The 11,956-nt window shown below is 37.2% G+C and overlaps 2 protein-coding genes across 3 annotated transcripts; one reads left to right on the top strand and one right to left on the bottom strand.

Annotated features, from left to right (window-relative positions):
* Positions 753–7,405, top strand: LOC104734898 (translation factor GUF1 homolog, chloroplastic). Of its 2 annotated transcripts, XM_019234926.1 has the most exons (23): positions 753–1,078; positions 1,166–1,342; positions 1,487–1,573; positions 1,664–1,720; positions 1,876–1,941; positions 2,104–2,166; positions 2,476–2,520; positions 2,624–2,724; positions 2,919–3,015; positions 3,255–3,326; positions 3,632–3,786; positions 3,869–3,926; positions 4,221–4,301; positions 4,528–4,614; positions 4,736–4,807; positions 4,888–5,022; positions 5,138–5,211; positions 5,442–5,529; positions 5,852–5,929; positions 6,182–6,257; positions 6,511–6,551; positions 6,644–6,786; positions 6,889–7,405. In XM_019234926.1, the coding sequence occupies exons 1-22, from the start codon at positions 830–832 to the stop codon at positions 6,737–6,739; spliced, it is 2,055 nt and encodes a 684-aa protein (XP_019090471.1). In that variant the 5' UTR covers positions 753–829; the 3' UTR covers positions 6,740–6,786; positions 6,889–7,405. The 2 variants fall into 2 exon arrangements, with proteins under 2 accessions (XP_019090471.1, XP_010452879.1); XM_010454577.2 differs by lacking the exon at positions 6,889–7,405 and having other exon boundaries at positions 6,644–6,856.
* On the bottom strand, positions 9,214–10,806 carry LOC104734897 (flavonol synthase/flavanone 3-hydroxylase-like). The gene is made up of 3 exons (XM_010454576.2): positions 10,221–10,806; positions 9,799–10,126; positions 9,214–9,534 (listed from the first exon to the last, which is right to left on the bottom strand). Exons 1-3 carry the CDS (start codon positions 10,685–10,687, stop codon positions 9,319–9,321), a joined length of 1,011 nt encoding a protein of 336 aa, XP_010452878.1. The 5' UTR covers positions 10,688–10,806; the 3' UTR covers positions 9,214–9,318.

Below are 11,956 nucleotides of genomic sequence, written 5' to 3'. Positions count from 1 at the left end.
AAAAAAAAAAAAAAAAAGGAGGATTTTAACAACAACAACAACAATTAAAAGAGAGATTGGACCACCAAATTGGCATCACTTAAAGCTAAATTGAAACAACCAGCTTGATAAAGAAACAAACGAAGAAAAGTCAAAACCTTTTCTTTTTTTTAATCTCCTCCCTCATGTTTAAGTGTCACAAGCGGTGATGGATTGGTCAAATCTTCTCCCTTATTACCACGACGACATTGACTCATCTTTGTGTTTGTTGTCTTTTATAAATTCCGTAGAAGTAAAAAACTCATCTTTGCCTTTTAATTCTCTCTCACTCTTCTTACTTTACTTCTTGCAAAAAAATTGAGACTTTTCAAAGGGACTACTAGTTCAAGTCTTAAGGCATGTGAAGATCTATATAAGAAACTGATTAAACATTATTCAACTCGTCATTGAATAATGAAGGAGATTCACATTGTCAATGTTTCATCTAATCATTGTACAACGATTGTGAACAAGTAAGCTTATTGCTATGTCTTGTCTTGAGACATTTTGTCTCGTTGGTTTTTTTTTTTTTTTTTCATTATAAGCTTTAAAATTCGATTTAATTATGGATCAATTTAAATCAATTTCAAGAATTTAATTCAATTTCGATTTAATTATGCTTACCAAACTGTTATTATTTATCTATTGGATCGAGTCGGGTCGGGTCAGGTGCGTTAGAATCGGATTGGCTTGGTCCAAAATTACATAGTTTTGTAGTCTGTGTGGCTAAGGATTCTTTAGAAAAAAAAATAACTTTTTTTTTTTTTCCTTGAAAACGTATGTAGAGAGGTGAAGAGACTTACACAGTGCCATGGCCGTGGCTTCTGCTATGGACTTATCTCCTCCAACGTTCTTCTTATCCGGAACTTCTTCATCTTCATCTTCTTCTTATTCGTCTCTTCGTCGTCTCTCCTCCGTCTCTGTCTCTAGATACCGCCGTCACTCTTATCATAAGTTACAGCTACTTTGCCAGGCCACAGCCGGGACTGAGCCTCAGAGCGGTCTCTCTGCCTCTGGCTCCAAATTAGCCGCTCGTTCTGGTCAAGACCGTTTCTTGAAGGTCCGGTTCTGTTTTCTGTTATACATAGACCGAAAATTTGGATTTTTTTTTTTGTTGAAATTAGTTGTCTTTGATGAAAATTGGCAGGTTCCGATTTCGAACATCAGGAATTTTAGTATTATAGCTCATATTGATCATGGGAAGTCTACGTTAGCGGATAAGTTGCTTCAGGTGACTGGTACTGTTCAGAACAGAGATATGAAGGAACAGTTTCTTGATAACATGGACTTAGAGAGAGAACGAGGCATCACTATCAAGCTTCAGGTTTTTGTTTCGATTTGTTTCTCTGCAAAGTTACTTCCTTTTTTTTTCACTTCTATCAATCTGACCCTATTAATAACTAGATTTGATAAGATTCTTGAACAATCTGATTCTGACTTTGTAACTTTGTGTTGTATGTTTGTGTAGGCAGCTCGAATGCGTTATGTTTTTGAGGATAAACCATATTGCCTCAACTTGATAGATACTCCAGGTCATGTTGATTTCTCTTACGAGGTACTCACAATCTTCTAATCTACTGAGAGTTTCTGAAAATCTGGTGGTTCTTTCCAACATAGACTTACTGATTGTTCTTTATAAAAATAGGTTTCCCGATCTCTTGCTGCTTGCGAGGGTGCTCTTCTTGTTGTGGATGCATCCCAGGTAAAATATTTCTTCCCCTCGACATACAATTTTCACACATTGTGAAACCTGGAATCTGTATTGCGTTAGCTTTTTTTGTTCGCTTGGTGAATATGCTACAGTATTTTTCGATGGCTACATTAGTCAAAATTTCTAATTACTTCCATGTGCTTTAGGGTGTGGAAGCACAAACATTGGCTAATGTGTATTTGGCCTTGGAAAACAACCTCGAAATTATTCCTGTAAGTATGGAATTATGCTTTATCTTATTAGTTTTGGTTATTGCTTCAATCTGATTCATTACTATTCAGGAACCAATAATATAAGGTGGTTTATTCTTCCTGTTCAACTATTTGGTCGGTATACTAGAGTTTAAAGCACATGAATTCTACCTCGCCCTGCAGGTTTTGAATAAGATTGACCTTCCAGGCGCTGAGCCAGAGAAAGTTCTCAGGGAGATTGAGGAGGTTGGTAATTCCCTTCATTTGTGTAGCCATTTTATGATGTTAGAATGTAAATAGCATTCATACAATGAAGCCAGTTATAATTTGAACAGTATTCCTTATTTGGTCTCTGCAAAAACTCTTCTCAGTTTTTTATCTTTGCTGCTTTCAATATGTTCTCATATTTTTATCAGTTTTATGCCTTATAAATTTTCTTTGGGAAATTTTGATCCAGTCTCATGTTCTTTTAAACGGGGTAATTGTCTTATTGCTGCAATTTCAGAGACATCAGCCTTTACATGAACACTTTTTAATAATTTGGATTGTTTGTAGGTTATTGGGTTAGACTGTAGCAAAGCAATATTCTGCTCGGCAAAGGTTAGACTCTAAAATCATTTTGCAATTCTACCACTGAATGCTTTAAGACCTGTGGTCCTCTATCCATTCAATTACAATTTTTGGGGGTAAAATATTGACGCAGGAGGGAATTGGTATTACGGAGATTTTGGATGCAATTGTTCAAAGGATACCTGCACCTCGTGATACTGCAGGAAATCCCTTAAGAGCTTTAATTTTTGACAGGTTTGCACTTGTTGTTTTTATCCATCATGATTTTTGCCTTTTCTAGAGAAAACAATATGAAAGAAAATCCCAGAGTCTAAGTTTTATAGTTATATAATGATTGGAGTGGGCATTGGCATGTCAAAGAGTGTCGTTTTTATTTGCTTGATTAGTCTGCACTTATTTATTTCTGTCGACAATACATTTTACTGCAGTTACTATGATCCATATCGTGGTGTCATTGTATACTTTCGAGTTATCGATGGCAAAGTGAAGAAAGGCGACAGAATTTTTTTCATGGCAAGCGGAAAGGTTTGTCTTTTTTACTCTACTCTGCTGTCCTTCTATCTTATTGAGATAGCTTTCGATTTGCCAATTAAAGAATTGAATGTTATTTGTGCATGAGATAGCTTTTCAAGGTCTATGCCTTTAGAGTGATGTGAAACGTTTTTCTGTGATTCTTTTCTGGAAAAAAAACTGAGAATGTTTAGTTTTTAAGAATGCTTTCTTGTGTTTCACCAGTATTCTTCATGTTCTTGCATGAATTGCAGGATTACTTTGCGGATGAAGTCGGAGTTCTGTCTCCAAATCAAATTCAAGTGGATGAATTATATGCGGGTGAGGTATTGTACTCTTTTTAACACAATATTTTGTTACTTTCCTGTGCTTTTGCAAAAGGAAGGATTTCCTTATCATTTCCTTGTAGCAGCTTTGGTAGGAGATAGAGTTGTGGTTAATAACAATGTTTTCACTTTTCTTGTTTGGTTATATTTGTGAGAGAATGGTCAGTTCATCTTCCCTTACTCAAGTTCTAATAGCTAGAATGATGTTATTAGCACTGATCGATGCTGCTGGTGTATATCACATATGCCTGAATAACATGTCATATTTCTTGCACATATTTTGAATGTTACTGTTCTAACTACAGGTGGGATACATTGCGGCTTCTGTCAGATCTGTTGCAGATGCCAGGGTAGGAGATACAATAACACATTATAGCAGAAAGGCAGAAAGTTCTTTACCTGGTTACGAGGAAGCTACCCCTATGGTGTTCTGTGGCCTTTTTCCAGTTGACGCTGACCAGTACTGAGTTTTTGTTTTTCTATGTTGACTTTTGGCTTTTTAATTTTGTTATTTTTTTTTCACATGTGGTCTATGATGGCAGGTTTCCTGATCTTCGCGATGCATTGGAAAAACTGCAACTCAATGATGCTGCATTGAAGGTATATAATTGAATGAAACGACTGAAAACAACATTTTTGTTTTGTCTGTACTCACACTAACTTGTACAGACGAAACAACTATGATCTTCGTATGCTTACTTAGCCGATGTATTGTTATGCTCAGTTCACTTCGAATTGGAAAGTAAAGTTTTGTTTTGCAAAGAACTGGTCTAGGGATTTCAGTCCTCTATTGTATGTATCTTTATTAATGATATTCACATTTGGTCTAGGGAGCGTTTACATTAGCATTAGCTCATCAATATGTTTGTCCTCAATTTGGTTTTTATCCTGCAGTTTGAGCCTGAAACTTCAAGTGCCATGGGTTTTGGCTTTAGATGCGGTTTCTTGGGTCTTCTCCACATGGAAATTGTGCAGGTCAGATGTGTTTTGCTTGTCTTGTTTTAAAATGTTTTTGCTGCGTCCCTCCTGACTTAAAATATCCTATACTTACAGAAGATAGGCAAAAAAAATCATAAATGCTTACTTATCTGTTAGTATTCTACTTATTTACAGTTTCCTTTCTAATGGATGCCGGCCATTAATTATATGATTTTTTTTATTCTACTTCATTTCTTACGCACCAGTTCATTCTTCTTCGCAGGAAAGGCTCGAGAGGGAATACAACTTAAATCTAATTACTACAGCTCCAAGTGTTGTTTATAGGGTGAACACTGTAAATGGTGATACTGTAATTTCCTCTTGATCCTACACTTTTAAATATTCTTCTTCGTTCCCTAAAACTTGCTTCATTTTGTATTTCTTTCTTGATATCTAGAGCCTTACTACATGTGAAATAAAATTTACTGCAGACTATGTGCTCAAATCCATCTCGCCTTCCAGATCCTGGGCAAAGGAAATCGGTCGAAGAGCCATACGTTAAGGTTACCTTTTATGCTACATAGATATTGCTGATTATTGCACACCACATATTTTTTTCCTTACTGCAAATGGTAATATACAGATTGAGCTACTTACACCAAAAGAATATATCGGTGCGCTTATGGAGCTCGCTCAAGAGAGAAGAGGGGAGTTCAAAGAAATGAAGTATATAGCAGAAAACAGAGCTTCTATCCTCTATGAGTTACCTCTTGCAGAGGTGAGGATTCTGCTTGTGCACAGTTCAGATAACCCCAATGACAGTTTGTTCATGTCTCTATTGATTATGTAAACTGATCTTCTTCTTGTTGATGTCTTCCTGTTTTTTTTTGCAGATGGTGGGAGATTTCTTTGACCAATTGAAGTCGAGAACCAAGGGATATGCTAGCATGGAATACTCAGTTATTGGGTTAGTTCTTTCTGCTCAGATCATTTGGTAGACTAGACCTTCTTTGTACAAGTTAACCACTTTCAGCTTCTTCATGTTGACTAATCTATATGATTGGAACAGATGGAAGATCGGTTTCTTAAATTTCCATACAAGCTTAATACATATATGTTTCCATTGCTCTATTTGATGCCTTTCTTCGCATCTTAAAAATTTTAATAGCTTTTTTGTGTCTTATAATATGTGTGCAGGTACAGGGAAAGCGATCTAATAAAACTCGATATTCTGATAAATGCTGAAATGGTGGAACCTTTATCAACCATCGTACACAGGGATAAGGTTATATTTGCTTAAGCTCTTTATCTGAACTTTATGAACATAGCTTAAATACGCAGTCTTACATCTGAATAGAGATATTTGGTTTACCAATCTCAGTAATTGAATTTCACTTGCCAAAAAATGTTGGATTAGTAGATTGATGGAAAAACAAAGCACTACTTACTATCTTTTACACTTTTCTGATTATAAAACTTTGTGGAAATGTTCCTATTAGATTAAAGCTCGCACTGCAGAGATTAGTACATTTCCCAGGATTTCGTATTGAGTTATATCAGACTCTTGTCCTCACATTATTGTGGAATCGTTTTGTACTGTGTTTCAGGCATATTCTGTTGGGAGAGCTTTGACTCAAAAACTGAAAGAGCTTATTCCACGACAAATGTTTAAAGTGCCTATCCAGGTATAAATCTGCATCTCCAAGCTTTTGAGAATAATTTGGTGGAGAGTTCTCTTCTACATGACTTAGAAAACCAACGCTGAGGGCCTGAGGCACATAAGATGGATTGGATCTTAATTATTCTTCTTCTGAGCTTAGAAAACTTAACTTGTGATCAAATGAGTCAAATGAATTGTGTTCCTGCTTGGTTATCCGACAGTGCCCTTAGAATATACAAACCACGGAAGATGTTTTAACATATAAATATACTTACAGGCTTGTATAGGATCCAAGGTGATTGCTAGTGAAGCACTCTCAGCAATCAGAAAAGATGTTTTGGCCAAATGTTATGGTTAGTACACATTCCTTTGCTTCCTTTCCTCGTTACATAAAAGCATGAAATTAATAGCCACCACCTGACTTAATAGCAAAATTCTTTAACCGTTTTAGTGTAAGCTCAATCACACCTCTTGTATTATCAAAAATTCTTCCAAAGGCTCTTTCTTGTACAACTGGATTCAGACACAGAAAATGAAGTAGTTTTCTCTTTGACATGTTTGTGTTCCCAGAAGCCATATCTGATCTTGTTACTATGTTTCATTCAGGTGGAGACATTTCTCGGAAGAAGAAGCTTCTTAAGAAACAGGTATATCTCAATAAGGGTGAAATCGTGATGATTGTTTTATTCAGCGGTTTTTGCGTTCCTTAAAATGTGTATATATATTTTTTCCGGAACAGGCGGCAGGTAAAAAGAGAATGAAAGCCATAGGTAGAGTTGATGTCCCTCAAGAAGCTTTTATGGCCGTTCTCAAACTTGAACGAGAAGTATTGTAACATTTTTGTGGGGTTCTCCATAAGTCACTCAAGATCAACTACATCATGTATTTCATTTTATCACTTTGTAATATTATGCAAACTAATTTCACATAATGCAATTATTTTTGCATTTCATTTGTAATGATATATAAAAATGCTCCATACAGCGATAAACGTCTCTAAGGATAATCTGCATCACTTGATGGGCATCTCCAAGACTCCAACGATAGGGAAGAATGCCACTTGAGATTAGAGAAGTCTTTCCATGGGTTGTTTGGATGATAACGTATAAATAAATTGTCCTTGGTGTGCCATTATATAGTTGGAGTAATTGAAAAATGTGACTGGCCTACCTTGGTGTCCTTTTTTGCATGTGACGTGCGAAAATCTGTCTTTCATTTTCCGACTATTATTTATTTTTCACTATCAACCTAAATCTTTTGGTTTCTAGAAGACTAGAACAACCTTTTTGGTCCTAACAAAACATCCAGTGTCGGCTTAGGTAGATGTAAGTTTCATTATATTGATTACAATCATAACATAGCTGTAAGCATGTAACATATAGTTATGGATGTTAAAAGTGGGTTAAAACCTACTGGGTACCCGAAACCCATGTTTAATATTGAGTATGCAGACCAAGTCTCCCGTAACAGGTAAAACATTACAATTTTTTTTTTTTGCTAAGAATATAAATATTTCGTTAAAATGAAAACAGTTCAGGTTTACAATCAAAGATTATAAACCTATACAAATGGTCCCATGGCAAAAAAAGTAAAAACATGGAAGCATAAATTGTAGTACACAAATTTCGGTCCATCCACTCGACCAAAGCGTTGAAGCTGAAGGAGTTAGATGAAGCGATGACGATTTTGAAGTTCTTCCTAGATAAGTAGTTGAAGTAGAAGGTTGACTGCAACTTGAAAACACCAAATTGTGCTCGACTCTTACCACTAGAAGCCTTTCACTGGAGGTCCAAGGATGGGCCGTCAACGGCAGAAACTCAAAGTCCTCGATCACATACTCCTCCCGCGTCATGTGAGAGCGACTCGTCAATCAAATCCATAAACTTTCCCAAAATGGAACCTCACGAACCGAATCCTGCGAACGATGTGAGCTCCCTCTACCAAGTTCATTCCCCGAAGTCGGCTAGCGCAGAGCATGATTTAAGCTATTCATAACCACATCGAACACCATCGGTCTTACTAGCTCCTCTAGAGTACAAATCAAAAAACAACCAAAGGCGAGAACTCATTGCAATATTAACTTCAACTCAAAACAACCGCACTAGTTAGACACATTCAAAACCAGACCTTGAAGCATAATCAACAAGCTAATAAATACTTGTGACGTCAACAAATGAGACAGCAATTTAGCCACCACCGGAAGCTATACCATCACCAAAATTCAACACCACCGTAGCTACCAAAGTCATAATCTGAGAACCGAGACAATGCCATACACTTGACGCTTCAAACATGGTCACCCTCTTACAAAAACTGAAAGCTGTCCTCTAACAGAAAATGCAAACAGAAAGATCTCATCCTGAAGGCAAGCTAAATCATCAAAGTTAGAGATCAGATTGAAGTCCTAAGGCAGCGGTGCCCTGAAACCTATCTGAAGGAGGGAAGCAAGAGCAATCAATGAAGACCATTTGATGCCATCAGCTCCGACAGACGAGACGACCCACACGGAGGGGACAAGGGCAACAAACGTCAGGAACAATGCCGTCAATCAGCAAGAAATCCCATCGGAGATAAGCCCAACCACCGGAAATTGCAAGTCGACACGGCCGATTTCCAAGAAGAGACTTGAAAATTGAGAAACCCAAAGAGACGAAGAAGCCACGCCGCAGCAACGCGGAGCAGAGCTTGAATCCGTCGTAGGATTTGCGAAGGAGGAGGAGTAGATCTGAAAACAGATCCTCGCTGGTCGAAGTCGTGAGACGCAAATGAAAGCGCTGGATCTCCGTCGAAACTCAAGCCGTCGACTAGCAAAGAGAGTCGAACGGAGGAGCGCCGTCAACACCACGAGGTGGCCGTCACACGCAGCAGAACTACTCAACTTCACCGCGAGCTTCAGGGCACTTCAGAGGCTTGTCGATTCACACAAGTGCCAGAACCTGAGCTGAAAAGAAAAACGTGGTGGCCCTCTCACAGCGCCGGTCAAAACCGGACACCGGAGAGGCGAGCAAGATGACGGCGAGAAAAAACTTTAGGCTTTAGGTTAGAGAGAAATCGCCGCGCGTGGCTTCACGCGCCCGACCTCGGATCCTCTCCTTTTTTAAACATTACAATTTACAAACCTAATCTTTTTACGATGCCTAGAAATGGTCCGACATAACTTGCAAAGGCTTCGCAACACAATAAACAAAACATGTCAACATCAAACCATAATGTAGTAGTATTAGATGTTTTAACTAATCTTTATTTAATCATAAAACAGAAACAAGAGACGAGACACAACCATCTTCTTATCCCGGGAAACACAGCAACTCAATAACGACCACTTCGTATTCCATAACCACAAATTTAACGTTTAACAAAAAACAAAAAAAATCAAATATTTTCTTATTGTTTTTTCCTTTGATATATTTTTTCTCAATCCAGAGGAATTTTGTTGAGCTTGCGGTAACTGTAGTCCTTGAAAGCAAAAGATTTAAACTTTGGAGAATTATCATCTCCGATAAGCTCCGGTAAAGGTCCGACGATCATTTCGCGGTAAGGCTCCACGAAAACCGGCCACGACATCCTCGTCTTATCCTTGTCCACCGTCGTCCTATGCAACACATTCTTATACTTCCCATTGCTCAGCCTCTGCAAATTTCACAAATCAATCCATTATAACACAATCTACTAATTAAATATCTAAACGTACGTTTACTTACTAATTAATCTAAAGTTTTTACGTACTGACTAATCTAATTTTTACCAAAATAAGAATTCTTTATATATATATATATATATATATATATATATATATATAAATCTAGATTAACAAGAATTATGAAAAAAACCCTATCATCTAAAGAAAACTTTAGTCTAAAAGATGCCTATCTATGATTTAGAAAGAGTTCAGACCAGAATCTGATCGCCGATGTGAACAATGACGGCGGAGGGAATATACTCTGCGTCGAACCAGTGATCATCTTTGAAAACTTGAAGGCCAGGAACTTCGTTAGGGACAAGAAGAGTGATACCACTGAGATCAGTATGCGCCGGTACACCTAAAGCTAAATCCGGCCGAGGACACGGCGGATAATAGTTAATCTTCATCATATACTCCGTCCTGTCTCCACCGAGACCTTCTTTCAAAGCGTCACGCTTTAACCCTAATCCTTCAGATAGAATCCCTAGTAACGTCTCCGACAGCTTCTTCACATGCACTGCATACTCTTCATTCACCTCCCTAATATACACATTAAACCAATAACGGTTATTTCGATGAACCGACGGTTAAACTCCGGTTAACAAAATTTTTGAAAAAAATTCGGTTTAATTACCTGTATTCAGGTGGGTTCTTAGGCCAGAATCTGTAGTTAACGCACGACGGTGGCCAGATTCGGTGGAAGAGATGATCGACCCAAGCTTTTTTACCTTCTAGATCTTTCTGGAGCTTTGTTCCGTAACCTTCGATGTCTTTGGAATCTTCCGGTTTAGCGACGGACTCTTTCTCCGACGAAGGAAGCTCGAAGAATCTTCTCCCGACGTCTTGCAACCGCCGTATCAGCTCCGTCGGAATCCCGTGGTTAACCACTTGAAATAGCCCCCATTCTTCGCTCGCTTTCACCACCGCACGCCTCACGCTCTCTTCGTCGGAGTCGCCTAGATCGACGACGGGAATCGCCGGCGTTGGACCTCGGAACGTCGTGATCGCCGGCTGTTCTTTCTCAGATCTGATGAATTCCAAAGGGATAGCTTCGTTTAGTAGAGAAGAAGATGAGATGTCTTGGACTCTTTCGAACTCCATGGTTTTTGTTTTTTTCTTATTCTTTTCTTGTTAGTTTGTGTTGCCGGAAACAATGGCGGAATATGTTAATTGAAAGGATGGGAGTAGCGAGTTAGTTTTTAAGGAGTAAGGAAGTGATGACGTGGCGAAATCTTGGCCGGTGGATAGAGGCAACTACCACAAATAAAGTGTGTGTTGGTAGTATTATGTATAAATCGTCGAGGCTTCGTCATTCACGAGTTTGGTACCAGTAGTTAGTACATATTTACGGATGAAGAATTTAATTATTTTTTGTTGTTGTTGTTTTCCGGTGGTAGCTAGTTTTTATGAAAAATAATACAAGTAAAAATATTAACGTTGTAAGTTTGGCCCAGAAAATACCAAAATTGAAATAGGATATTTTTTTTTTCCTGGCGGGTGTTCATGGAAACAAATAATTAATATTATCTATCTTTGTCATTTGACAGAATAAAATTGATTTTTTGTTTTGGTTGTTGGCCATTTTAAAGGCTTCTTCAGTCTCCAATTTTTGAAAATAATTTTATGTAGTTTGATGATTGGTAAGTGAAATTTACACCAGAAATGACTTGATTTTTTTTTTTTGGTAGGTTATTTGAAGTTTTTTTTCCTATTTATGGTCAAACATCATTTGGAATTTATCAAAATGGTTGGAGAGGCTTCACCGTTTTAGTTCTTCTAGGTTAAGAACACATAATCAAACTTATTTTGGTTGTTTTAGCAATTCAGTCTACTTGACTTAAAGAGGTAAGTTTCGTATAATCGTCGACGCTTCATCATTCACGAGTTTGTTACTAGTAGTAGTATATATTTACGGATAAAGAATTTAATTATTTTTCTTTTGTTGTTGTTTTGCGGTGGTATATAGTGTGAATGAAAAATAATAATTAATATTCTCTATCGTTGACAANTTTTTTTTTTTTTTTTTTTTTTTTTTTTTTTTTTTTTTTTTTGCCACTTTTTAAGGCTTCACAGTCTCCAATTTTTGGAAATAACTTATGGTATTTTGATTGGTCAATGAATTTTTTTTAACATAGAAAACATTATTCAATGACTTGATCTCTTTTGGTAGGTTATTTGAAGCTTTTCCGTATTTATGATCAAACATGAAACATCATTTGGAATTTACCGTATTTGAGCTCATTGATAGCTTGGAAGAATTGATTGCGGTTGTTTGTTGCATGTAACAATAAAAAGCTAAAGTGTGCATACTTTACTCCCTATTATGGGCTGTTCGACTAACATTTTTTTTTTTTTTTTTTTTTTTAAATA

The sequence above is a fragment of the Camelina sativa genome, chromosome 13 (assembly GCF_000633955.1).
Source record: "Camelina sativa cultivar DH55 chromosome 13, Cs, whole genome shotgun sequence".
Classification (NCBI taxonomy): domain Eukaryota; kingdom Viridiplantae; phylum Streptophyta; class Magnoliopsida; order Brassicales; family Brassicaceae; genus Camelina; species Camelina sativa.
The sequence above is the reverse complement of the archived record's forward strand: the minus strand, read 5'-3'. Positions and strand labels throughout refer to the sequence as shown.